The sequence below is a fragment of the Leopardus geoffroyi genome, chromosome A2, assembly GCF_018350155.1.
Source record: "Leopardus geoffroyi isolate Oge1 chromosome A2, O.geoffroyi_Oge1_pat1.0, whole genome shotgun sequence".
In the NCBI taxonomy this organism is placed as follows: domain Eukaryota; kingdom Metazoa; phylum Chordata; class Mammalia; order Carnivora; family Felidae; genus Leopardus; species Leopardus geoffroyi.
Genome location: NC_059331.1, coordinates 35,780,570 through 35,808,466, shown reverse-complemented (window position 1 = coordinate 35,808,466; position 27,897 = coordinate 35,780,570). Strand labels below are relative to the sequence as shown.

At 38.6% G+C, this 27,897-nt stretch overlaps 1 protein-coding gene across 3 annotated transcripts in view; it reads right to left on the bottom strand.

Moving 5' to 3' along the window:
- Positions 1 to 857: 857 nt before the first annotated feature.
- TAFA1 (TAFA chemokine like family member 1) overlaps positions 858 to 27,897 on the bottom strand; it is a 513,047-nt gene continuing 486,007 nt past the window's right edge. For all 3 annotated transcript variants that reach the window (XM_045493478.1, XM_045493480.1, XM_045493479.1), the window contains 2 exons: positions 7,992 to 8,116; positions 858 to 1,979 (listed from right to left, as the gene is read on the bottom strand). In XM_045493478.1, coding sequence (XP_045349434.1) covers positions 1,962 to 1,979; positions 7,992 to 8,116 — 143 coding nt within the window. In that variant the 3' untranslated portion in view covers positions 858 to 1,961. The remainder of the gene's footprint in view (positions 1,980 to 7,991; positions 8,117 to 27,897) is intronic.

Sequence of the window (27,897 nt, the reverse complement as noted above, 5' to 3'; positions counted from 1 at the left end):
TACCGTTCTAGGTCACTCTTTGCGTTTAGGATCTCAGTTGTTACTCTGAAAATTACAGGTGAAAGTCGATTGCCAATATATTACTCGGTACACGGAAAGGGACCATAAATTCAAGAGACTGTGATTTGGTTGTATGAATCTTATGCTATCTTCTGGCAAATATTTGTGAAAGTATTTGGAAAGCCTAGATTTTGTAGTTAGGATTCCATTTCCATTTCTGGATTGCTTTTATAGGCATTCAAGATGGAGAACCCATCTATCTGATTAGAGTATCTACATATTCAATCAGACTTCAAGTTATACTGGTAGACATTAAGGAGCCTCTGGATATTACCTGAGGTTTAACTTTAAAACTCCAAACTAGGCGGCCCAATGTGCTGGTGATCTAATACGAAGCCCTAAAACATGTATTCTAGAGGGAAGGCCTTGGAGAAAACGTAGATATCCTTGCAATATGATATGTTAAGCAACAGGAATGTATAAGACTATTACACTATCCCAGGTAGATAACAAGCAGTTATTTCCTTTTTATAATCATTATCTGAGTAACTTTTAGAAAGAGAAGATGGACAAGAATTTCTTTTTTCGGGATGGGAGCCCCATATGTATTGTCCAAGTGACCAGTACAGAAACCCAATAATGGGATTTGACATTTAATCTTGCTGGCTGAGAACACAGCAGTCATAGTAATGAATTTCTGATTTTCAGAATACTGGGGTTGGAAATATTGGCTGTGATTGTAGCAAAGACGTCATGGAAAAATTCTGGGTGACTACGAGTCTCTAAGCAGGGTGTCCTGTGGATTTGGCTAAAACTGACTCAGGAAAAATAAATGGCAAATAAAGAGGACAAGTAGGTTTAGAAAGAAGTTATTTACCACTTTAATAGGGCTGTCCAGCATTTGGTCACATAGATCACTTTGAAACCTAATTGCTTTAATGGTCTTCCTATCTCACCAGAAGAGATTTGAATACTCATGAAAAAAGCAAATCAAACATAGAAAGAGGTACCATGATAAGACTTGTTGCTACAGCACTATGTACTTAATGATGCCAGACTTTGGATTTCATTGGAGGACATTTCTGCAGTCTAGGACAGCTATACAAAGCCTTAAGACATTGTATTTACAGAACTTATTAATACAGGGATCCGTATTCTACCATAATTTTGCCAGAGTCTTAATAGCACGGTGGAGCAGCTCCCTCAAGAATTCTTATTTTTCTTATCTGTGGAAAAGCTAGTAGTTCTAAAAATACTTTCCTGGAAGAGGTTAGGATGGTTATTATATATCAATTGAATATAAAGTATGGTTATGTAAGCCAAGCTTGCATGCTAATATTGCACAGGGTAGAAAGCAATAAAACAGGACGATGTGCTTCCTTGGGCCATCTGGTAGAAACAGAAGGAAGCTCTCGATTCAGTATTGTTATGATGCCTCAGATTCCAGGAGTCCACCTGTAGCTGGCCTTCCAGCGTGAGTGCCATGTTGAAATTTCAGAAGGGCACATGTCTTCCTCGCCAAGAGAAAAAGAAATGCAACAAAACAAAACAAGACATCCAAACTCAAAGAGGTACACCAGCCGCCTCAAACTGTGGTATTGTTCATTTCTTGAAGAGAATATATAATATTTCAAAATATTATATATATACATATATTTAAAATGGTACAAAGTAACTATAGATCCAAATTAGAAGATAGTTGATCGTTCTTCATAATCCCAAAAATTTTCACGGAGAAAACCCTTTTTTTAAACCCACTTTCCATGGTGTTGCCAAAAATGCAGGGTCTTCTCACTATAGGATACTTCATGACACACAGTAAAAGCACTGTGATTTTCTGGTAACCAGTCAAAGTGCAAATAAGAAATCCATTTGGCTTGTAATGTGTAAGATGTTTTAAATTCTTAAAATGTATTTTCTGCAGAGGTGGTTTTCCTTTGCTACTATAACAAATGCTTCCATTAGGTTCTTGGGTGAATCTGAAACCAAAGAAAGAAAGAAATTTCAGGGAGAAAAGAACAAAATGAAGGCATAAAGAAAGGTGACTAGGCAGAAAATGAGGACACCTTGAATTTTTAGTATGTGGCTTCTTTCAAGTGATCTGAAGCCAAAAATGTTAGTCTACAACCGTAGTTCTCAAATGGTGATAAAAAAGCACACTGACAGGCCATCATATTTTTATCAGTTCATTAGAGGTATTTTGCCACAACCGAGGAAATGGACTCTTGGAGCAATGAATAACGATGATTGGCTTCATGAGCATGTCACATATGCAGTTGCACAGAGCCCTGGGCTGGAAAGGGCCCCACACTTCATTTAATGACCTTCTATTGAAGTCTTGAAATTATTACTAATTTTTAAATGAGAGACGCCATGTTTTCATTTTTGTACTGGGCCCTTCAAATTATGTAGTTAGTCCTACGTCTGATGAGAATTTGAACTGAGTAGGTCATTCCATGACCTTGTTAAGCTGGCTTGCTGTGACAGTTAGAGGCGTGGCCATAAGGTAAAGTCACTGCCAAGGTTCGAACACATTTTCTTAGGAACACAGGAGGGCTTTGCAGGTTGAGGAACTCTCCCTCTCAGTGACATAGTATTCAAGAGTAACCAAGAGCATACTCCTACAACTAATGATGCCATTTAATCTATTTGAATATGGCCCAAAGACTCTAACATTCAACAGGATACACGCACAGAGTGTCACTGGTTTAGGGCAGAAGTGATGATTCTAAAAGAGTTGAAGGTTCTACTTTAGAGTTCTAGGAATAGGCATTTTTCTTCATAATCTCTTGGTTCTTTATAGTCTTAGAAATTGAGTGTTCTGGGTCCAGGGGTGGAGTCCATTAAAAGATTTTAAGGTTGGATAGGAATAGTAATAAAGTTGCCTTTCAAAAGTTGGTTGTGCCATGGGCAGCATGTGTAAGAAATCTTCGCACACTTATTATTTTTTTTTATCCTCTCCTTAGAAATGACAGATTCTTCCAAACCTTGGTTTCCTACATTCCGGTAATGTGTATCACCTCCTGTTTCCACTGTCTTATTTTTCACCAAAAGGAGGGAGAAAGTGACATTTACAAAACTGAAATGGGTTGCCTTTCTTTTATCTCTATCAACTTACCATCTCTACCCCGCACTACCCAACCTTAGGCCCTATCCTCCATGTAAGAACAGGAGGTTGATCATCACATCCCAAGACCTTCACACATTAACTTTACAGAGCAGAGGCTTAAATATATTTATTGGCCAAAGAAATGGATGAGTTCACTTGGACCCAGGGGCAATTGTGACGGCATAAATTGATTTGTTTTTCCTTCTGGAAATTTCCAAATTCACACTCTCCCTCCTACCCTTCTCTCTTAAAGCTAGTTCATACAAAATGGCCTGAACATCAGGATTGTAAAGGCTTTTATAACCCTTGACACCTGATGGAATTTTGAGTGATGAAGCTGGGATGTGTCACAGCTGGAAGTTTGCCCTTCTGTAATATAAAAAACACTGGCTGATGAGAATGGATGGAGATATGTGAGGTCAGAGTCACCATTAGGAGAATGGGCCCAGGTGAGTGTGGGCAAATGACAGTAGTGCATCTGGGTGAAACATCAATTTGGCTGGACAGCCATTGTGGTGAGATGGGCAGTCTAACACGGCCTTTTAGGGAATGGAACTTGACTCTACGTTGTGTATATCTAACTGTTCATTTTCCCAGGAGTCTGAAAGACACTAACATATTGGGTTGAAGGAAATCCAAAGTTGCTTGATAAGTTCCCAGGTATTATACCAGATTATGTTCTACTATTTTAACCTGTTAATTTTGCCTTCCTAGTGACTTTGGTTTTCTCCTCATTTCCTTCCCTGCCTTGTTATGTCCCCCAAAGCCAATGTTCCCTTTTTATATGTGAATTATTACAGCATTGTCAAACAACTTATTTCCTCTGGGGCGAAGTCTGTCTTTATAAATTAAAGCATTATTCTTGAATACACAGAGTATACATTTCTTCCTGAATGCATTAGATACAGCATCCCCAGCTTATTTTTTTAAATATGTAGTATATTATAGCATATTATGTATTATTATTTCATATACATTAAATATAATATTGATTATAGGGAATTAGCTCATCTGATTATGGAGAGTGGCAAATTCAAAATCTGCAGAGCCAATTTCCCAACAGCGCCCCCAACTTTCAAACTTATGCATTTTTTTTGTTTGTTTGTTTTTAGAAATGTTTTTATTTTTATTTCTATTTAAAAAAAAATTTTTTTTTCAACGTTTATTTATTTTCGGGACAGAGAGAGACAGAGCATGAACGGGGGAGGGTCAGAGAGAGAGGGAAGCACAGAATCGGAAACAGGCTCCAGGCTCTGAGCCATCGGCCCAGAGCCTGACGCGGGGCTCGAACTCACGGACCGCGAGATCGTGACCTGGCTGAAGTCGGACGCTTAACCGACTGCGCCACCCAGGCCCCCCTTATTTCTATTTTTGAGGGAGAGAACATGTGAGCAGGGGACAGGGGCAGAAGGAGAGAGAGAGAGAGTCTTAAGCAGGCTCCACGCCCTGCATGGAGGCTGACATGGGACTGGATCCCATGACCTGAGCCACCAGGGGCCCCTCAAACTTATGTTACGTTTAAAGAAAAAAAATAAACCAATATTTATGTAAAACCATAGGAAACTACCTCTTGTGAATATCTGGATTGTTTTGTCTTGCCACAAACTACCAACAAAGTAATTCAACGAAACAACTGAAGCAATGGTCGAGCAGGTGTAGTTTAAAATGTAGCCATGAAACTTCACCCAGATGTACCAGGCTTCTTCCCAGGAGGGTTTCTGGCATCAGCTTTATTGTACCCCATGCTGGGTTTTGGAAAACTTCTCAAGGGTGACCACCTTCTCTCCGTAAAATGACACTCAGGAAGCTTCCTCTTTCCTAAGACTTATTCTCTCCAGTATCCTGAAAGGGAAGCCTGTGCCTCATTCTACTTATCTTTTTTCCGTCCTTCTGTAGGTTATATTGTCACCCAGATCTAGTTTCCCCAAGGTTCTCCTTCAGACTGTGGCCTGTTGTCCTGGCTAGTTCATATTCTGGGCTGCCTGGTCCTTTAAATCAAACAATGAATTTCTACTCTCCACCATCCTTAAGAAATGAGCACCATGGAACTTTGAATTAGATCACACTTTGAAACATCTTTTGTTTATCTACATTGCACAGACTGCTGAGAATTTTGACTCAGGGTGATTATTTGGGAAGTAATTCATAATAGGAAGGTTTTGAAAAAACCTATATAGGGAAAATGACATCTTAGGACTCTATCTTGCAAATATCTTCATATTGGCGTTACTTTTAAAAAATAACAGTATGATGGAAACTCGCAGTTGCCATTAACAATCTGGGGATGTTTCTTCTGTGTCTTTTTTTTGTTTGTTTGTTTGTTTGTTTTACTGAGACCACTCTCTTTGAATCAGTCTTATATGTAAGAACCAAAGAGGTGATTTTAAAAAACTTTTCCTCTTTGAGAAGAACTTGAATTTTTTATCCTAAAGATTACCTCTTAAATAAGAGTAGAACATTGAAAACCTATGACTCACAATTAAAGTACATCCGTTTATTAAACTGGTTTGAAAGTTAAACTGCCAGAGTCAATACTTGAAGTGTATAGGCATATTTATACTGTGACAGGGAAAACCACATAGGGCATACTAGAAAAATTAATATAAAACCTATTTTGGAGCCTATGATCTAAGGACTGGTGTTGGCCTGCCATTTATACAGAATGGAAAGCTCCTGTACGTATCAGCTGAAGTTAATTGGTGCCTTTGTGTTTAAAAGTGCTTATTTCACTGTGAATTTCTTTGTAAGGAAGTGGGGAGAAAATTTAAGTCAGTAGTAATGTCTGAGTCCTCTCAAGGTGTAAAAAGTACAGCTTAGTGTTTTCTTTTCCTTCTCTAAAGACAGAGTTGAGATTTATTAGTTGAGTGATGTGTTGCTCACACGACTGTAGAGCAACCTCTTATTTCCTCGCTTGAAATGGATGCACATATCAGAACAGGTACATCCTCTGCTTTCAAACCAACTGCATGGGCGATTTATTTCTCTTGTACACTCAACTGTCGGGTTACATTCAGCCCACCCATGACAGTAGCAAACACAGAGGCTGTGCTCCAGCCTCTATTATTGTGATCAGACCTGCACTGTACTTCTGTGAGGAAAGAAAATGTCTAGGATGTATTTACAGTGTTTTAAAATATACTCTACAGAGGCCAAAAAAAAAAAAAAAGAGTGTTACACAGTCATAAAAAGTAGCATTAACAATTTCTGTGTTTTGTTTATTTATATTCTATTTTCCGAAGAGTCTCCTAGTTGGTACCCTTGGAATCTCACATACTCAAATCCTGAAGTAATTTGACTTGTATTCTTATTCTTGACTGAGTTTCAGGTCTGGAGGAACCATAAGAGCAGGGTTTATATTCAATAAAGGGAGATCAGTTATCATTTGGAAGAGGGAATAGAGTTTTGGCAGAAAATACATCAGCAACCTGTTTTAAACAATGGTGATCGAATTCCAATCATACTGATGATAATTCAGAGTATCTGAAAACTGACTTGGAAGGGCGTCTTCAGATTGTTTCGTAAAATTAGTTTCAGGCAAAATATAACCAAAGGGAAATATGAAATCCACTCTCCATCAGTTAATGAAGATGGTTTCTGGAGGTAAGTGTCATGAACTGCGTTCATTTTTGAATAATCTCTCCTGAGGCTGTTTCTTTGAAGTGAAATATGATAATCCAAGCTGAGCATCTCAGGTGCATGAATGCATGTTAACAAGCTAGGATGGTTCAGGAACCTCTCTTGGCCACAAGCCAATGAGGTATAACAATTTACTGCTTAATGCAGTCAATATAGGCAATGAAATTGGATATGCAGAAGAGTCTCCACTTATCTTATGTATGAAAGATATGTTTTATAAGATATTATGTTTTCTGTATCATGAGGCTGTCAGTACCAATGTTATTTCTTGAGAACATAACGCTGAGAACAAAGATCAATTTAAGACTCATTATATAGGGGTGGGAATTAGAGATGACCTTTTAAATTTGAGTCACCCTTTTGGAAGGCTACAAGTTCAGCATGTTGGGATTTGTAACTGGTGGATCTGGCTTTCAACAATACCCAGTACATTAAAACACATATACGCACAACAGGGCTGAGAGCCACATGATATACATACATAAAACCACACTAGTTATTAAAATATTGACATGATTGTAATTATGTAATTAAAATATTATACTACATTTGAATAAACACTGTCTTAAGCGCTCTGAGCTACCCTTTCTACCCTGCCCTCTTTAGGACTCCCATACTTTCCCATGATCTATTATCTACAGGGCCAATGGCTATCCTACCTGGGCTTTTCCAAACTGCTCTGGCAACATGATACCAATTCTCATGGGTTGGATGGCCTCACCATATAGGTTGTTATGTATTTTGAAGATAGCTCCTTATTTTACCACAGAAACCAAGGAATGATAATTCACGTCACAAAAACTTTTCACTCATTTAAAAGATCATCAAATAATTCTTTTAAAGAACATGTAGAAAATGGCTGTACTTAAACGCAGCCCTCTTCCGCAAACCATCTGGACAAATTAGGCAGGACTCTTATTTTATTATCTATTTTGAGCACCGTAGTAGTTGGCTGAATTATGCGACTAATTGCTTTACTGTTCTTCTTCCTTTTGGCTATGCTAATCCAGCTTTATTTGTGACCCAGTCACACAAACGTTAAACTGCTCAGCAGGGAAAAGTCAAGTTCCATGTTTAACTTCTTGTTGCTGGATGGACACTGATATGAACAGTTAGGAATGTTTTCTGTCAGGGAAAAGGTCTTCTTATTTCCTGTTCAAAGCTTCCCTGGATGCTGTTGTACAACTCAAAGGCAACACGGTATGGTTGGTAACATGCATGAGATATTTGAAAGAAATACACTTACTCTTGTGGTCTTAATTTTATTGCCTGTAGCGCACATCCAACCGGAATTATCAGGTAGTGTTTTACATTCTTCTCCTTCTAGACAAGGCTCCATCTCACACCACCATTTCCCAATCACTATGGAGGCTGTGCAAAAACAGGAAACAAGTGTGTTTGCAATTCGTCCAAACAACGTGGGCACCAGTGACGTGACCCTCTGTAGGTGTTCATTCTCTTTGAAGCACGCTACTTTCTCTTGAACCTTCTAGGGCCGGCTAAGAATTCGCTATGAAGAAAAGTAATATTTTCATTTACCAGTCTTACAGAGCAAATCTAATTTTCTACTTTTATGGTTTTATCAAGCAACAGTTTGTCAAAAATCACCCTCGTACCCTGAAAGATGAAAATCTATGCATTGGGAGATACACTTTCTGGAGAAAACTTTATGTTTTTACAAACCGAGGACCTTTTACTCTTTCTTTTCAGGGAAGGGGACAAAAGTAGTAACTGCCCTTCAGAATGATAGAGCTATTCCTTCAGAAAGGCCAGTTTATCCACCTGGCATTAGGGCTCATCCCCCAGCCTCGGGCCTTCTTTGAGAATTTCAAAGGCCTACCAACAGGAAAAAAAAATGACATGACTGGAACCATAAAAGAAAGCCTGCAAAATAAAAACCAAGGGTATTAATAAATAGAAGTATTTGTTTACAATCACAGGTATATTCATGTCAGCTGCATTTCCTGTTGATGTTTGATATGAGGTGGGTCGAACTTTCCAAAGTTGAGCCTCTGATAAAAAAAAGCCCTATTTTGCAGGGTGATATCAAAGATGACCACAACGGGAAGCTGGCGATGAACTGAGTGGATGTATTTATAGCACAGTCTGGTTTTTGTTTTAAGATTTTATAAAATAGCAATTGGATGCACTCCAGACAAGTCAAGGAGCTCCACATCTTCCTTTCTGCCTTCATGAGCGAAGAATTATTTCTGCCATTCGAAATTCTCAAAACGTCTGCCAGTGGTTCTTGTGTCGTGCTTTCTGATTGCCTGTTTTCACACTGGACTAGAACCCTAGTTCTAGAGATACTCGCCTTCAGCCTCTTACACCTGCCGGAGGGGAGTCCCCACCTTGATGTTTCCTTCTCACAATGACAAAGAGGCCAGATGACATCTGTTAACATCACAGAGGATTCTTATTAAAATGGAACGAAGTAAATCCCGAAGCAAAGCAGGAGTACATTATAAGTCCCCAGTCGGAGAGAGGGATTAGATTGCTAATTTAAACACAGAATGGTTTTTAAACAGACATCCGGATGTCTGCCTATATTCAAGCTTTCTTCTTTCTACACTACCCTTACTTTGGACTTTCCTTCCTCTGGAATCCAGCGTATGGATTGCAAAATTTGATCTTATATGCAAAATCATGTCTACTCCATTATCGGGTCAATTTAAGGAATCTTTCAAGGGTAATTTTGCCTCTGCTTGATTTATACCTTATGTGCGGACCAGAATGAACCACATAAAATGCATCTCCATTGGAATATAGCACGCAAGTATAGGAAGTAAAATCTCCTAAATAGTCCATCCGTATGCAAGACAACGTGATATTTTGGTAAAACATGGAGTAGTAACAGAAGACACAAATTCTCCACAGGGTACAAAATGATGATGAGAGTTAAGAGTGTCTTTCTTTTCAATAGCAGGGTTCTCTATGAGCATGTGGAATGAGGGAAGATTCCAGTCACAGGCAAAAGAGACCTTACTGAGGTGAATTAATAGGTGACGATGTTAAACGAGAGAAGCATGTACTTTGGCAGCAAGAAAAACACATGCAGCGTTGAAAAGGGAACAAAAATAAATTGCAAAGCTTCCAGTAACCTAAGATAAAAGCCAGGGTTTGGCAGTGTTTATTGAGAGCCTAGAATCGGAAGCGTCCTTTCGGTTAGCACTCAGGCAGCAACAGGCTGGTGACATTTGCCACACTTGTCCCCTGAAATCCCACCTAATATTTCACTATTGCTGCCCTGAATCGACACCAACAAGAATGGAAAGCCTCTGATCTTAGCTCCGAGGGGAAATTGCCTTTCCAGACAGTCTTCCATTTAGGGTTTGTGACTTTTTTTTTTTTTTTTCCCACAGAGGCACACAAATAATGAACAACTGCCAGTGGGGTCAGCTTTAGCATCTCTACTTTCTTCTAAAGGACGCTGTTCCTTCTTCTTGAGGTTGCTCTCTGCCCTCTCAGAGCTGACCTACTCTGTTGTTAGCTAACAAAGCAGTTTCTGTCTCTTAAGCATTAATGTCTTCTAAATGAAAATGTAGACAATAGGAAAAAGAATGCATCTCAAAAGCCACAGATCACCTTTAATTCAAGGGAGTAAAGGTCCACTGACTCAAAGGGAAAAAGGAAAGCCTTTCTAAGAATAAAAACATCCCCAGACTGGCCTGTAATCTCTAAAAATTCCTATTACACTTGCTTCTCCTTAACAGAGTTGGATGCTTTGACGTTACCCTCTGGTTTATTGGCATCTAGTTCATTCTTGCAGGGTTGCTTTTCTAAAGATGCTATTAGACTGATTTTGCTTTTGATTTATGCATTACATGGTCATTTTAATATCTTTCACATCATCTTCTAGGTCAAACTATAGTCTTTTCCCCTAATTTTTTCATATACTCGTATTTCCTGCAATATTTTCAAAAAAAAATTCACAGAGAGGATTTACAAATTGTGCTCTCTCCTCCCATACTGGAAGTCACCTAAAACCTTCAGATTATTGAAAGAGGAATGATCGATTAGATTTAATCAATAAATGCAACATTAATGCAACTTAACTGGCTTTATAATTTTTCTTATGGAGATACCTATAATAAGAAAAATGCAGGCACAAATAATTCTAAATATCTTGAATTACAATGGCCAGTGCAATAATAAAAATGATAATGGACATTTTTGATGGCCTCTTCTGGGTTTCTGTGTTAGGTACTTCAAAATGTATGATCTTAGGGGCGCCTGGGTGGCTCATTAGGTTGAGCTGAGCGACCGACTTGGCTCAGGTCATGATCTCACGATTTGTGACTTCAGGCCTGTGTTGGTCTCTGTGCTGACAGCTTGGAGCCTGCGGCGTGCTTCCAATTCTGTGTCTCCCTCTCTCTCTGCCCCTCCCCTGCTCACACTCTGCCTCTCTCTGTTTCTCAAAAATAAATAAACGTTAAAAAAATTTTTAAATGTATTATCTTAATCTTCAGAGCAATCCTAACGGTGGGTATTATTATGAACCCATTGTATGGATGAAAAAAAAAAATGAAGCTCAGAGAAGTTAAAAAACTTGGCCAAGCTTACACAGGTAGGAAGTGTAGGAATTAACACGACGTGCAGGCCTGCTTAATGACAAAATCCTTGTTTTTCATCATTATAGTGCTAACTTATGATAGTTTTGTGTTCAGGATTCAGAGAACTCTTAAGAAACATATGATTGCTGAGTGAAGGAATGAATTCTCTCTGATGTCTTATTATTGAAAAAAATTTCATATAAATACAAACGCTTGAGGAAAATACAAAACATGTATTTTCTCATAAAATTAAGTTAACATAAAAATAAGTTGCGTAATAGCTAGTTTATATCATATTTGTTTCTTCCTAGACAGAGCTCCATATTGCTTGATTTTATTACTTACAGCATTTTAACAGAAAGTCTCAGTAGTGAATAATTTTTGAAGCCACAAGAAACTTGTGAGGTAGACATATAACTTCTGTGAGGACTTTTTATCCCCTAGAAGAACAGAGTTAATTAAATATCAGCTGCAAAAACCAACTCTCTCTTATCTATGATGATTAGGAGAGAGGCTCTTAAAGGTCCCTTTTAACCCTGGGGTTTGGAATTCGCTCTCTTACTGGATCATGTTCAGGAAAATATCTGATCTTCAACTTGGTCAAGAGTGTTCATTTTCCTTGAAAGATTCTTAAAATTACTAAAGCTACTTTAATCATGAGTTTTGATTTCATCCTTATATCATCGTGTTGCTGCAGAGCAAAAAAGAGAGACTGAAAAGGAGACTCAATCCAATTTTCAGTGAGAAGTCTTAAATAGAGAAGTCCTTCTGTTGCTGTTATTGTTGTTTACTTTGTGGTATCTTACCACGTAAAGAGAACAAGGTACTGATAAGCAATGGAGTTAATAAATACAGCAAATATACATTATCTTATTAAAGAGCCAAAGTCCCTTTTTATCGTTTCAATAAACAATGTTTGGGTCTCAATTTAGTAAGTGTTCTTTGGGCACTTTCTGCAGCCAAAGGACTATGTGGCTTAGTGACATGGATAAAATGATGAACATGACATAGTTCCTGCCCTGAGAGCTTATGACTTAGCTCAAGGTTTCTCTCGCTATGGGCACTATTGGCATTTTGGCATGTATTATGGTAAGGAGGTATAAATGAGCAAAGTGCTCCTCTGGCAGGAAACACGTTATTGTGCAGGAAGAATAGTCTCACGCTGGGAGTGGGAAGGGAAAATCTTAATAAGATTGTGTAAGTTCTTGAAAGCATGAAGCTCAGGCTTCCCTCCCCCCTCAAAGGAACGGTAAGTCACTGAATATTCTAGATTCTGTGAGCAAAGGGAAGACATGATTAACCGGTGACTGGGGGAAGATGGATTTGGCAGTGATGTACAAGATGGAAGGAGGAAGAAGAAAGTAGCTGAAATGCCACATGAGCACAGGTGCATTCAAACAGAAGGGATAGGTCTTGCTTTTGGATGCCTCCTCCAGAACTGTGAAGAAGGGCAGAGCTGAAAGCAATGTTAGGAACAACTGAGGAAACCATATGGCAATAACTCAACTATGTTAGCCATAACCTTAACCACACCGCACTTGAATTATTAGCTCGTGTGCCTGTCTATTCACCAGGCAGTGTGCTTCTTGAGGGCAGGGATCATATTGCATTCGTCTTTGAATGGCACACGGTAACTCAAGGCAGGTTTGCAATTTATGATTGAATGAATAAAAAAAATGAAACAGAAAAAGAAAAAAAATCATGCTCCTATCAAAGGATGGTGAGGATGCCATGAGAAAATGCATTCAAAGCACTTAGCAGCGTATCTGGCATTCAATAAATGTTTGATAAATATTAGCTATTATTATCATCGGCATCATCATTTTTATGACTCTAAAGAATAAACTCACTCCAAAACAGAAACACAGTTCTTCACAAAGTGAGAGAGTAAACCATTGTTCTTCGATATTATGCCAAACACCCAGCTTGCTTCTATGACTTATGAGAGTTTGAGCATAAATTAAATGGTTGAACATATGATTGCATTCATGTTCCCAGAAGTACGTTATAAGTACATCAATCAAGACAAATTTCCAGGCTCATTTTTGTGCAACCTGTCATGCAATTTAGGCAATGGCTGGAACTCCATTAGAAGGCTGGGACAGCCCTCCCGCCTTCCTTTTTGCACAGGTTGTTGGAACAGCTGCTACAATGCTCTTCTTCAAAAGACCTGCAGTGGCTCCCTCTGTGTTACTGTCTTTATCAAAGTAAACAGAAACTTAAAGGCATTGAATACTGTCGCCTGCAGCCATGCCCAACTCCCTCTTTCCTGTGAGCCCACATTTAAGGATAAGCTCCAGGGCAGACACATCATGTAATGGTTAAGACTCTAAGCTCTTGGGTATGTGACAGAGGGACCTGGGTGTGAATCCTAACTAACGCCACCACTTCTGGACAGCATGGCTTTGGAAAGTCTCTTAGGTCAAGTGTCAGGTTATTGAGTTATAAAAGCACTTAAACAAAATCACAACTGGCTACAGTAAATTTTGGAGGAGATCAGGATCTGGGTGTAACACATAATAAACTTTATATGCAACAGATGGCAGTTATTACTGTTATTTATCCACGTGTCCTTATCGAGCTATGTATGCATCCATCCAATTACCTTCACAGAGAGTTAATGCCTGATCTTTAACGGAAGCTTGTATGAATTGTGGGATGCTTATATCCAGTTTTTTACTAATTAGACTGTATTTATTAGTAGCATCTACAATATATTTCAGAGGCACACATGAAATTAATGATGAGTGATGAGCATTGCTTTCCTTCTACGAATTCTATTCCAGGGTTTTTCAAACTGGGGCAATTTTATCTTCCTTGAAGGTGTTTGAAGACAAAAATGATCTTTTATTCATTGACTGCCGTGAATGACATAAGTAGACATAAGACAGACACATTTCCTAGCCTACCCTAAAGTGGCTTACAGTCTGTTGTGGGAGATACTAAATATAATGGTGGGATAATACAGAGTGACAAATTATGAAAAAAAGTACTAGGGAAACTAACGAGTGGATCTGATTTGGATTGTCAGGGTGATGGTAGTAAGAAAAATCCTCATTAAACATAGGGGTGCATATATCTTTTCAAATTAGTGTTATCATTTTCTTTGGGTAAATATCCAGCAGTGGAATTATTCGATCATTGTGTGGGAACCTCCATACTCTTTTCCCCAGTAGCTGTATCAATTTACATTCCCATCAACCGTGCATGATGGTTCCTTCTTCTCCACATCTTGGACAATACTTGTTCTTTCTTTTTTTAAAAAAAAAACCTTTCTGACAGGTGTGAGGTGATATCTCATTGTGATTTTCATCTGCATTTCCCTGATGATGAGTGATGTTGAGTATCTTTTCATGTGTCTGTTTGCATCCATATGTCTTTTTTGGAAACATGTCTTTTCGAGTCCTCTGCCACTTTTCAATGAGATTGTTTGGTTTTTGAGTGTTGAGCTGAGTCAGCTTTTTATATATTTGGGATATTAACCCCTTATTAGCTATATCAGTTCCAATATCTTCTCTCATTCAGTTTTATACAGCAATAAAAGGAGTAAGATCTTGACATTCCCAACGACATGGATGGACCTAGAGAGTATTATGCTCAGGGAATTAAGTCAGACTAAGAAAGACAAATACCATATGATTTCACTCATATGTGGCATCTAAACAACCAAACAAATGAATACACAAACAACAACAACAAAAAGTCAGGAAAAGACCTACAAAGTGATGGCAGCCACATGAAAGGGAGGTAGGGAATGGGCACTACGCTCACCGAAAAAAAACAAATAAAGGTCTTCCTTGATGAAGTAATTTCATAACTAAGTCATCAGCAAAATTGTTTCCATAGTAAAGCAAACAATTATACATGTTGTGAGGCAGACGCCTAGCTTCAGGGGAATTTCAAGATAAAACACAAAATGTAAAGAAATCTTTTACTTGTCCTGGGTTGTTCCAAGATTTAAGAGCAACTCTGAGGTTTATGGTCAAGTGTGATGTGTAATTCTGTGGAGACACACGCATTCTGATGTTCTTGTTTTTGCCAACCATAGAAACCTTTGCTTTTCCTAGTTTTTTAATTATTTTTGAGAGGGAGCACGAGTGGGAGGGGCAGAGAAAGGGGGACAGAGGATCCAAAGCGGGTTCCATGCTGAGTGACAGTAGCGAGTGGGTGTGGGGTTTGAACTCACGAACAAAGACGTCATGACCTGAGCCAAAGTCAGATGCTCAATCAACTGAGCCACCCAGGCACCCCTTTCCTCCCTAATTTTAAAAGTAATAGATATTCTTTTCTAAAATTCAAAGCATACAGATAATTAGCAAAAGGAAAATAAACATTATCACATTAGGCAGAAGTAGACTGCTACATATGGGTATGTTTTTTCCAGAATTTCTCTCCGATTATTCTTGACACGGCACCCAGCGTGATCTTTTAAAATGCAAATCATTTCCTATCATTCCTCTGCTTAACACTCTCCAAAGGTTTCCAGCACATGGAATAAATTCCACATTGCTTACTCTGCCCTTCAAAGTCCCATGTTACTTGGCTCTTCCTCTCTCTCCGACCATGTATTTTTCTACCAGCCCCACCCCCACCCTCCATCTGTATCAATCTCTCTGCCCCTCTACCTCTTTTGCAAATCTGTAAATCTCTTTTCTGATTTGGCGCACCCTCTGTCCAGGGAATGTTCTCCCCAAACTGCCATTAACCCCAATTCATAAGCCACAATTCAACTGTGTTGTGTTTTGTTTTGTTTGTTTTGTTTTAGAGTGGCCTCTCTTGATAATTTACCTAAAATAATCCACACTCGCTTGACCCTGACTCTTTCCCCTTATCGCCTGCTTTGATTTTCCTCATTACTCCCTGCATTCACATGACATGGTTACTTTACCTGGATATTTGTCACAGAACAGGTCATCAATATGTATTTTTTAAATGGTTGAATAAATGCATATACTAACTAGGATAATTTTATTAATAAAAGTAAGATCATTCCACACATACTGCCTGCCACCCTTCTTCAACACCTAACCATGGAATCATAAACAGTTTCCTATGTCTATAAAAATGAAATGCATTATTTTAAGGCCCACATAATACTCCTTGGTAGGGGTGCATCTTATTTAACCAATCCCTCAGTGTTAGAAATTTTTCTTTTTTGTTGTTGGTTGGCTGACGGTTTGCTATTAGTAAAGATGCTTATATCAACACCCTTGCGCATATATCTTTGCAAATATATTTAATTATTTGCCTAGGGAAAATTCCAAGAAGTGGAGTTTCTGAGTCCCGAGGTAAAAAAAAAAAACAAAACGTTCAGCACTTGTGATACATAAATTGTCAAGTTGTCCTTCGGAGAAACTGTACTAACACTGTTTCTCACCATAAGTACCCATTTCTCTGCAGGGCTGTATCAACCAGATTAGAATTCTTGACGATTTTAGTGAAGTATTTAGTGAAGATAAGCATTTACTTATCTTTTGGGGGTACAGAAACACATTCTTAGCTAGCTAGTGAACGCAGCCTACCGTCAGTCTTCATATTCCAGGTTGACTATCTATAGAATAGACCTAAAATAGTAGAATAGCAACAATGACAACAAAGTCTCAATTTGTCCTTAAAGAAATCTAACCGGGGCGCCTGGGTGGTGCAGTCGGTTAAGCGTCCGACTTCAGCCAGGTCACGATCTCGCGGTCCGTGAGTTTGAGCCCCGCGTCAGGCTCTGGGCTGATGGCTCAGAGCCTGGAGCCTGTTTCTGATTCTGTGTCTCCCTCTCTCTCTGCCCCTCCCCCGTTCATGCTCTGTCTCTCTCTGTCCCCAAAATAAATAAACGTTGAAAAAAAAAAAAAAAAAGAAATCTAACCAAGAGGGCTATAACAAGTGAGGAGAGAATAATGAGGTCAAACAGTGAAGGTTCTACACCAATACGAAAAAAGAACAACAAAAAAATCTGCATTCCTTAGTGTAATTTGATATTTCTTAAAAAAAATTTTTTTAACGTTTATTTATTTTTGAGACGGATAGACACAGAGCATGAACGGGGGAGGGGCAGAGAGAGAGGGAGACTCAGAATCCGAAGCAGGCTCCAGGCTCGGAGCTGTCAGCACAGAGCCCGATGCGGGGCTCGAACTCACGAACCATGAGATCATGACCTGAGCCGAAGCCAGACACTTAACCGACTGAGCCACCTAGGCGCACCTATAATTTGATATTTCTTGGAAGTCCCTGAAAAATGGGATGTCCTTACTACACACGTACACCTTAGGCTTAGCAAACTCAGATGGAGAACCTTGCTATTTCAGAATAAAATAGGCATTTATGTTGGTCCCTTTGAAATTTGGCTTCCCTGTGGTCACCGTTGCTGATCCTTTTACTTTCATGGTAACAGACCGGGGGCGCTGGATGTGGTTGTGGAGAAGAACTCCAAAATGTCTCTGTATTTTAAATCAAAGTGAAAATCAGAATAAAAAAGATACATATGCAACTTTTAAGCCACATGCACATGTAGAGATCTTTTGAGTGCTAGCTCTCTGCGTTCTTCCAATAGAAATGGCTCACTGGAGGAATATATTTGTATACAAGTATTTTCCCAATTTGGAGAAGTACTTTGCGAGGTTATTATTAAATTCTATAATACAGTTTTTGCTAAAATTGCTACAGATTTACCATAATAAAATAATGTCAGTTAAGTGCATTTTCCTCTTTTTGTATGCAAAGTAACCACTTTTACTGTTATTGATACATTAACATATCAGTTTTGGTTGATTCCACTTTGCAACTGATCCCAAATATTAAATTATTCCCAGAAAATTCTTGGCATCAAGTCCCTTTGCAAAACTAGGGCTTGCGATCTTGGCAGTAATGGGAAAGTTGTACGCCGATTGTAAGGTCTTTCATTTTAATCTTGCTCCCACTAGAGAAGATTGATATAAATAAAATTTAAATAGAAAACACATTTCAGATGCCAACAGTGAAAAAGACTTTGTCAGCCTAATGAAAAGGTATCAATTTTCTCTACTTTATTCAATAAATTGTGAGTCATTTTCTAAATGGATTAGATTAAAGGAAAGTTCAAACTCCCAGGGAGATGCTCTTGGCAATGATGGAGACTTCAGACAAGGGAAAAAGGACAGGGCACATAAAACCTCTTAGGTCTCTTCAGATCTATAAAAATTGATAGCAAGTAGGAGAGAGGTGTCTCTAACCCTGAACTCACCTATTGCCTTAGAAGCCAAATCATGGGGAATTGAACAAGACACATTGTTTCTCTTTATTTTATTAGGATGTCATGGGTGGTTGAGTAAATTACAACTGAGAACACGGAAACCTTGGGAGGGGTGAGTCCTGGATGAAAAGCCTGTGGCTCTCCATGCTTTCTCTGCCTGTCTCATAGATGTATGCTAAAGTAAGAGAACAATATGCTCTAATGCGATTATGCTCATGCAGTCCCTGTGGGAGACTCTGATACCTTCAGGTGTATTATAATTAATTTAACTTCAGAAAACATAACCTACCTTTCATGTGAGGATGAAATGTGTAAACTTTGATCATAGAACACTCTCGGATCTAATGTGATTCTTGTGTACGTGTTTGAAATGGCAAAATAATTTGATAACTGAATATTTTTGTAATTTAGAAGAACTGCCCCAAACCTCTTTAGCATGTGCATTCATTTGCCAACCCGTTGAGAACTGGAAAATAAGAATCAATGTTTTATTTTCCTCTACAGATACCACACAACTAGCATGGTTATTTGTGTGGAATTGTCTGAATGGTTTGGAAGAATTCAACTTTCCTTATCAGAAAATATTTATAGGCTGTCTACTCTATGCTTAGCACCACTTGATATAGGCAGTCTGAGTGATACAAAAGCAAACCAGAGCTGTCACATATGAGTTTTATTTTTATTTTTTTATTTATTTTTTATTTTTTTTTTAGAAGTGGCCGAGATGGGATTGGGACCCAGGTCTGTCTGAGGCCGGGGGTCCCAGTAACAGGAGATGGGTGTCCCAAGGCAGGCCAGATTCTTTTCAACGTTTATTTATTTTTGGGACAGAGAGAGACAGAGCATGAACGGGGGAGGGGAAGAGAGAGAGGGAGACACAGAATCGGAAACAGGCTCCAGGCTCCGAGCCATCAGCCCAGAGCCCGACGCGGGGCTCGAACTCACGGACCGCGAGATCGTGACCTGGCTGAAGTCGGACGCTTAACCGACTGCGCCACCCAGGCGCCCCCACATATGAGTTTTAAAGTAGAAGAGGAAATAAGAAATCTTAAGGTCCCGATTCCTAAACGTTTAGTTGCAGTAATACCAAACACTTTGAAGCTGTGACCAAGATGGCAGAATACGAAGACCTGGAACTCACCTCCTTCCACGGGCACACCAGATCTAAACCTGCATATGCCGCAATTCCTCCTGAAGAAGAATCGAGGGCTGACGGAACAGCTTTAGCACACAAACATTAGAGGCACCACATAGAGGAGGGCAGGATAGATCGAGATATGGTAATGATGGGAATCCCACTCCCACTATGATGATCTAAGCTAGGAAAGGATATCACTGAGAGGCCAGTGCACTGACTGGCCTGCCCTGGGACACAATGGAAAAAGGCAGCTGGATTATAGGTGAAGGCAATCCATTTATTAGCCTTAGCCTTAGACAAAGGTGGGGAACTGCTAAAACTCTCTCTGGAGGGGGAGGCAGTGGCAAACTCCACTTTCTACGTTTCCCCTCTGCCTTGATAGCATGGGTCTTGGGACCCTAGCCAGCCTCCCAAGGCAAACCAGAGAGCCCCAAGTCCCCAGCTCACCCCAGCTCTAGCCATTCTACCAAGGAGCCACTGGCGTGGAAAGCCCTGGGAATCTCCTGGCCCATACCTGTTCTGCCCCCAAATGTCCCACCAAAGTTGCTCTGTTGTATCCTGTCCCAGGACCCATTTCGACACCCCCAGGAGCTTCAGCCACCCACCAGGGTGGCCCTGGTGTGGTGCACCTTGGGACTTCCCTGGCGCACACCTGCTCCAGCTCCAGGAGGTCTGTCAAAGCTGTCAGCACGTGAAATCTACATAGTGGAGGTTCCTACATGAGGCCACTCCTTCAAGACAGGGAGAGGTAGTTGTTCCACGTAACTAAGAGGAACAAACAGAAGTCAAACAAAATGAGGAGACAGAGAAGTATGTTTCAAGTGAAAGAACAAGATAAAACTCCAGAAGAAAACCATAATGAATCAGAAGTAATTTACCTGATAGAGAATTCAAAGTCAAGGTCATAAGGATGCTCACTGAACTCACCGAAGAGTGGGGAACACAATGAGAACTTCAATAAAGAGTTAAATAATATGAGAGCACCAGTGAGAGTTGAAGAATATTGTCAGTGAAATAAAAAGAAATATATATATGCATATATACATATATATATATACATATATACATGCTAGAGAGAATCAACAACAGATTAGATGATACAGAAGAATGGATCAACAATCTGGAAAACAAGGGAAGAAAAAAATCATCCAATCAGAATAGCAAAAAGATAAAAAGAGTTTTGAAAAGTGAAGTTAGTTTAAGGGACCCCTGAGACAACATCAAGGGTATTATCATCCACTTTTTAGGGCTCTCAGATGGAAAGAAAAAGAGAAAGGGGCAGAAACCTTATTTTAAGAAATAATGGCTGAAATTTGTCTGACTTGGGGAAGGAAACAGACATCCAGGTCCAGAAAATACAGAGTCTCAAACAAGAAAATCTAAATAAATCCATATCAAGACACGTTATAATAAAAATGGCAAAATTTAAACATAAAGAAAGAATCTTAAAGGCAGCAAGAGTAAAACAAATAGTCGCATATAAGGGAAATCCCATAAGACTACCAGCAGAATTTTCAGCAGAAATTTTGCGGTCCAGAAGGGACCGGCATGGTATATTTAAAGCACTGAAAGGGAAAAACTTACAACCAAGAATACACTACCCGGCAAAGTTATCATTCAAAATTAAAGGAGAGACCAAGAGTTTCCCAGACAAGTAAAAACTAAAGTTCATCACTAAACCAGACTTACATGTTAAAGGGTCTTCTTTAAGCAGAAACGACAATTCACTAAAAATAAGAAAACATCAAAGAAAAAAAATCTTACTAATACAGGCAGATATATAGTAAAGGTACTGAGTCAGCTACTTAAAAAGTTGGGATAAAGGTTAAAATACAAAATTTGCTACACCCGTATGTAGTTATGTTGTGGTTTTACAACGTATTTAAACGTAAGCAATTATCAGTTTAAAATAGACTGCAATATATATATATATATATATATATATATATATATATATATATGTCAATATATATGAACCTCAGGGACACGAACCACAATCAAAACCCTACACTAGCTACACAGGTAATAAAAATAAATGAATACAAACACAAAACTAAAGAAAAATATCAAATCACAAGGGAAGAGACCAAGAAAAGAAGAAAGGAACAGAGAAAAACTACAAAGACAGCCAGAAAACAATATTAATAAAATAACCATAAGTATATACCTATCAATAATTACTTTAAAAATAAATGGACTAAATGCTCCAATCAAAAAACATATGGTGACTGAATGAATAAAAAAAAAGGCTCATTTATATGCTGTCGACAAGAGACTTACTTTAGATCTAAAGACACACACAGATTGATAGTGAAAGGATGGAAAATTATATCCTATACAAACGAAAACAAAAAGACAGCCTGAGTAGCACTATTGACATCAGAAAAATAGACTTTAAAACAAAGACTGTAACAAAAGACAAAGAAAGGCATTGCAAAATGGTAAAGAGGTCACTTCATGAAAAAGATGTAACATTTGTAAATATTTATATAACCAACACAGGAGCACCTAAATATATAAAGCAAGTATGAGCAGACATAAGGGGGCAAATTGATAGTAATACAATAATAGTGGAGACTTTAACAACCCACTCACATGAATGGATACATCATCCAGACAGAAAATAAATAAGGAAACATTGGCCTTAAAAAACACATGAGACCAGATGGACTTGATAGATATATATAGAATGTTCTATCCCCAAACTGCAGAATACACATTCTTCTCAAATGCACATGGAAGATTCTACAAGACAGATCATGTTAGGCCACAAAACAAGTCTCAACTTCAAAAAATTAAAATAATATCCAGTGTCATTTCTGATCGTGACAGTATGAAACTGGAAATCAACTATAAGAAGAATGATGGAAAAAACACAATCACATGGAGACTAAACATCATGTTACTGAACAACCAATGGGTTATTGAAGAAATCAAAGAGGGGGCGCCTGGGTGGCGCAGTCGGTTAAGCGTCCGACTTCAGCCAGGTCACGATCTCGCGGTCTGTGAGTTCGAGCCCCGCGTCGGGCTCTGGGCTGATGGCTCAGAGCCTGGAGCCTGTTTCCGATTCTGTGTCTCCCTCTCTCTCTGCCCCTCCCCCGTTCATGCTCTGTCTCTCTGTGTCCCAAAAATAAATAAAACGTTGAAAAAAAAAAATTAAAAAAAAAAAAAAAAAAAAAAAGAAATCAAAGAGGAGATAAAAAATTACCTTGAAATAAATGACAATGGAACCACAGCTTTCCAAAATGTGTGGGATGCAGCAAAAAAGGGAAAATTCTAAAAGGGAAATTCAAAGCAATAAAGGGCCACATCAAGAATAAGAGAAATCCCAAGTAAACAATCTAAATTTACACAAATAGGAACTAGAAAAAGAACAAACAAAAGTCAAAGTAGGAGGAAGGAAATAATAAAGATCAGAACAGAAATTAAAATACATACAGAAAAAAAGCAATAGAGAAGATTAATGGAACTAAAAGCTGGTTCGGAAAAGTTAACAAAATAAGTAAACCTCTACTCTGACTCATCAGGAAAAAAAGAGAAGGCCTAAATTAATAAAATCAGAAATGATGAGGAGTAGTTACAACTGATACCACAGAAATACAAAGGATTATAGGAGATTGTTATGAAAAATTATAAGCCAACACTGGAAAACCTCAAAAAAGGAATGTTTCTAGAAACACACAAGCCAAAACTGAATGATGAAGAAAAAGATATTTGAATAGACAGATTACAAATAATGAAACCGAATCAGTAATTTTAAAACTCCCCCAAAACAAATGTCCATGACCAGATGGTTCACAGGTAAATTCTACTAAACAGTTGCATAAAAGTCACTACTGATTCTTCTCAAATTATCCTCCCCAAAAAATTAAAGAGGAAGGAATACTTCCAAACTCTTTTTATGAAGCCAGTGTTAGCCTGATATCACAACCAGACAAAGAAACACACACAAAAGAAAATCATAGGCCACTATGCAGCAGATGCAAAATTCCTCAACAAAAGTGTAGCAAGCCAAATTTAATAATAAATGAAAAGGCTCATACAACATGACCAAGTGGGATTTATTCCAGGGATGCAAATATGGCTCCATCAACATGATACACTCTATTAACAAAATAAAGGATAACAATCATTTAATCATCTCAACAGATGCAGGAAAAACTATTCAACAAAATTCAACGTCCATTTATGGTAAAAACTCTCAAGGAAGTGGGTATAGAAGGAATGTACCTCAACATAACAAAGACCATATGTGAGAAACTCACAGCTAACTTCATAGTCAATTGTGAAAAGCCAAAATCTTTTTCTTTAAGACTGGGAATAAGACAAGGAGGCCCAACCTAGCCACTTGTATTCAACATAGTATTGGAAGTCCTGGACAGAGAAACGAGGCAAGAAAAAGACATAAAAGTCGCCAAATTGGGGGGGCGCCTGGGTGGCTCAGTTGGTTACGCATCTGACATTTGATTTCGGCTCAGGTCATAATCTCAGGGTTCCTGAGAATAAACCCCATATCAGACTCCATGCTAACAACTAACAGCACAGAGCCTGCTTGGGATTCTCTCTTTTCCTCTCTCTTTGCCCCTCTCCCATTTGTGCACGTGTGCTCTCTCTCTCTCTCTCAAAAATAAATAAACTTTAAAAGATGTTACCAAATTACAAAGGAAGAAGTAAAACTGTTACTATTTGCAGATGACATAACCCTTTATATAGAAAGCCCAAGATTCTACCAACAATCTACTAGTACTAATAAATGAATTCAGTAAAGTAACAAGATACAAAATTGACATACATATACCAGTTGTGTCTCCATTCACTAATAAATAGCTATCAGAAAGAAAAATTAAGAAAAAAAAATCTTATTTACAATTGCATCAAAAAGAATAAAATACCTTGGAAAACACGTGACCAAGGAGGTATGAGACCTGTTCTCTGAAAACGCTAAGATACTGATGAAAGAAATTGAAAGCAACACAAATAGATGGAAAGATAGACTGTGGTCATGGATGGGAAGAATTAATATTGTCAAAAGGTCCATACTAACCAAAGCGTTCTATAGATTTAACGCTATCCCCCCCCCCAAAAAAAAACCAATAGCATTTTTCTCAGATCTATAACAAAGAATCCTAAAATTTGTATGGAACCACAGAAGATCAAGAATAGCCAAAGTCATCTTGAGGAAGAAGAACAAACCTTGAGGTATCATGCTCCCTTCAAATTAGACTACAAAGCTGCAGTAATCAAAACAGTATGGTACAGCATGCAAACAGATACATAGGTCTGAGAACCCATATATAAACTCACGAATATATGGTCACTTAATCTATGATAAAGGATGCTAGATTATACAATGCAGAAAAGGCAGTCTCTTAAAAAAAATGGTGGTGAGAAAACTGGACAGCTACATGAAAAAGAATGAAACTGGACCACTCTCTTATACCATACATAAAAAAATTCAAAAAGGGGGGCACCTGGGTGACTCAGTCGGGCTCGAGCCCTGCACTGGGTTTTGTGCTGACAGCTCAGAGCCTGGAATATGTTTCAGTTTCTGTGTCTCCCTCTCTCTCTGTCCCTCCTGTGCTTGCACTGTCTCTCTTTCTTTCAAAAATAAATAAACATTAAAAATAATTCGAAAGGGTTTAAAGCCTTTTGAACATATGACCTAAAACCATAAAAATCCTGGAAGATAACAGGCAGTAAGTGCTTTGATAGGATTCTGAGCAATAATTTTTTTGGATCAGTCATCTCAGGCAAGGGCAATTGAAAGCTAAAATGAACAAATGGGACTACATTGAACTAAAAAACTTCCATATAGCAAAGAAAACCATCAGCAAAAAGGTAATGTACTGAATGGGAGTTAATATTCGCAAATTATACACCTAATAAGGAGTTAGTATCCAAAATACATAAAAAAACTTATATAACTTAATATCAACCCCCCCCCCCCAACAAACAACCCAATTAAAAAATGGGCAGAAGGCTTGAATAGACATTTTTCCAAAGAAGACTACAGATGGCCAATAAGCACAGGAAAAGATGCTCAACGTTATTAATCTTCAGGGAAATGCAAATGAAAACCTCAATGAGAAATCACCTCACACAAGTAAGAATGGCCAGTCTCCAAAGATAAGAAACAACAAGCTCTGGCAAGGATGTAGAGAAAAAGTACCCTAGTGCACTGCTGGTGGGAAGATAAATTGGTGCAGTGACTGTGAAAACAGTATGGAGATTCGTCAAAAAATTAAAAATGAGAACTACCATATAATTCAGCAATTCTACTTCTGGGTGTTTACACACACACACACACACACACACACACACACACACCAGAAAAGAAAGAAAAGAAAACACTGATCTGAGGAAATGTATGCACCTCTATGTTTATTGCAGCATTCTTTATAATAACAAAGATATAAAAGCAACTTAAATGTTCACTGATGGATAAATGAATAAAGATGTGGTATATATACTATGGAATATTAGCCATAACAGAGAATGAAATCTTGCCATTGACAATTCCATGGATGGACAGAGAGGGTACTATGCTAAGGGAAATACGTCAGGTAGAGAAAGACAAATACTACATGATTTCACTTAAATCTAAAATCTAAACCAAACAAAAACACAAGACAGAAACAGACACCTAGATACAGGAAACACACAGCTGGTTACCAGCGGGAAAGAGATGAGGGGGTGGCAAAATGGGTAAAGGGAATTGAGTGGTACAAGCTTTCAGTTGTACAATAAATAAGTCAGGTAATGTACAGCATAGGAAATATAGTCAATAATATTGTCACAACTTTGTATGGTGACAGATGATAACTAGACTTAATTATGGGGATCATTTTACAATGTATGAAAATATTGAATCACCATAATGTACACTTGAATCTAATAGGATACTGTATGTCAATTATACTTTGGTAAAAATTCAGACACATTTTTTAAACAATCAGAAGAAGCTTTTAGGAAATGCTAACATACATGGGAAAAGAAAGCTCACTATACTGGCATTTCACAATTAAAAAAAATTTTTTTAATGTTTATTTATTTTGAGGGAGAGAGAGAGAGACAGAGCATGAGTGGGGGAGGGACAGAGAGAGAGGGAGACACAGAATATGAAGCAGGCTCCAGGCTCTGAGCTGTCAGCACAGAGCCCGATGCGGGGCTTGAACTCACGAGCTGCAAGATCATGACCAGAAGTCAGACACTTAACCAACTGAGCCATCCAGGTGCCCTGGCACTTCGCAATGTTTTTTTTAAAAAAAATTATCTATTTCTTTAAAGAAAGAAAGAGGGAGAGAGACAGAGCATGAGCGGGGGGAGGGGCAGAGAGAGAGAATCCCAAACAGGCTCCTCACTGCCAGGGCAGAGGCTGGCATAGGGCTCAAACTCACAAACGTGAGATCATGACCTGAGCCAAAACTGTTTGACACTTAACAGACTGAACTCAGGAGCCCCAACAATTTGCAACTGATTTACTTCATGTTAATGACAGCGTGAGGAAAGCTAGAAAATCAAAGGAAACCAGTAACGTAAATATAACAATGTTTCAGATGCAGCCATTAGCAAAAAGTTCAGAATTCTAGTTTGTGCCTTGAGGCACATATCTTCTCCTTTTGTGATTTAAAAATCTGTAAGTTTAGCTAAATTGGAAGTGGGATGCATTGTAAACCCAAAATTCAATCTGAGGGCTGAGCATCTGTGAAGAAGGTGGAGATAGTTGCACTGGCTGTGCTAGGGACTTAGTCATGCGGATTCATTTTTAATTTTTCTATTTAGCATCTCTTTATGTCAGGTGATACTAATATCCTCTCTCCTGATCACAGCAATGGCCACAGAATCTTTCTCTCTGTCCAGAGCTTTGCAATGTGACGTTGCCTCTCTTCCCATCGAGAAGTGGAGTCTGGCGGGGGTGGGGGGGGGGGGTGGATGGGTGAAATAGGTGATGGGGATTAAGGAGCGCACTTGAGATGAGCACTGGGTATTGTAGGGAAGTGTGGAATCACTATATTCTACACTGGAAGCTAATATAACATGGTATACTAATTAACTGGAATTGGAATTAAAACTTAAAAAAAAATGGAGTCTATTTCTTCAGTCCTTCTATCTGGGTTTGGTCATTTGATTTGTTTGGCCAATTAGAAATTAGCCAACATGGCCCAGGAAGAGGCTGAAAGCGCTTATGTCTGGGTTTGCTGCTCTTTGGAACCCCCTGCTGACCATGATGAAAGGTAGACTA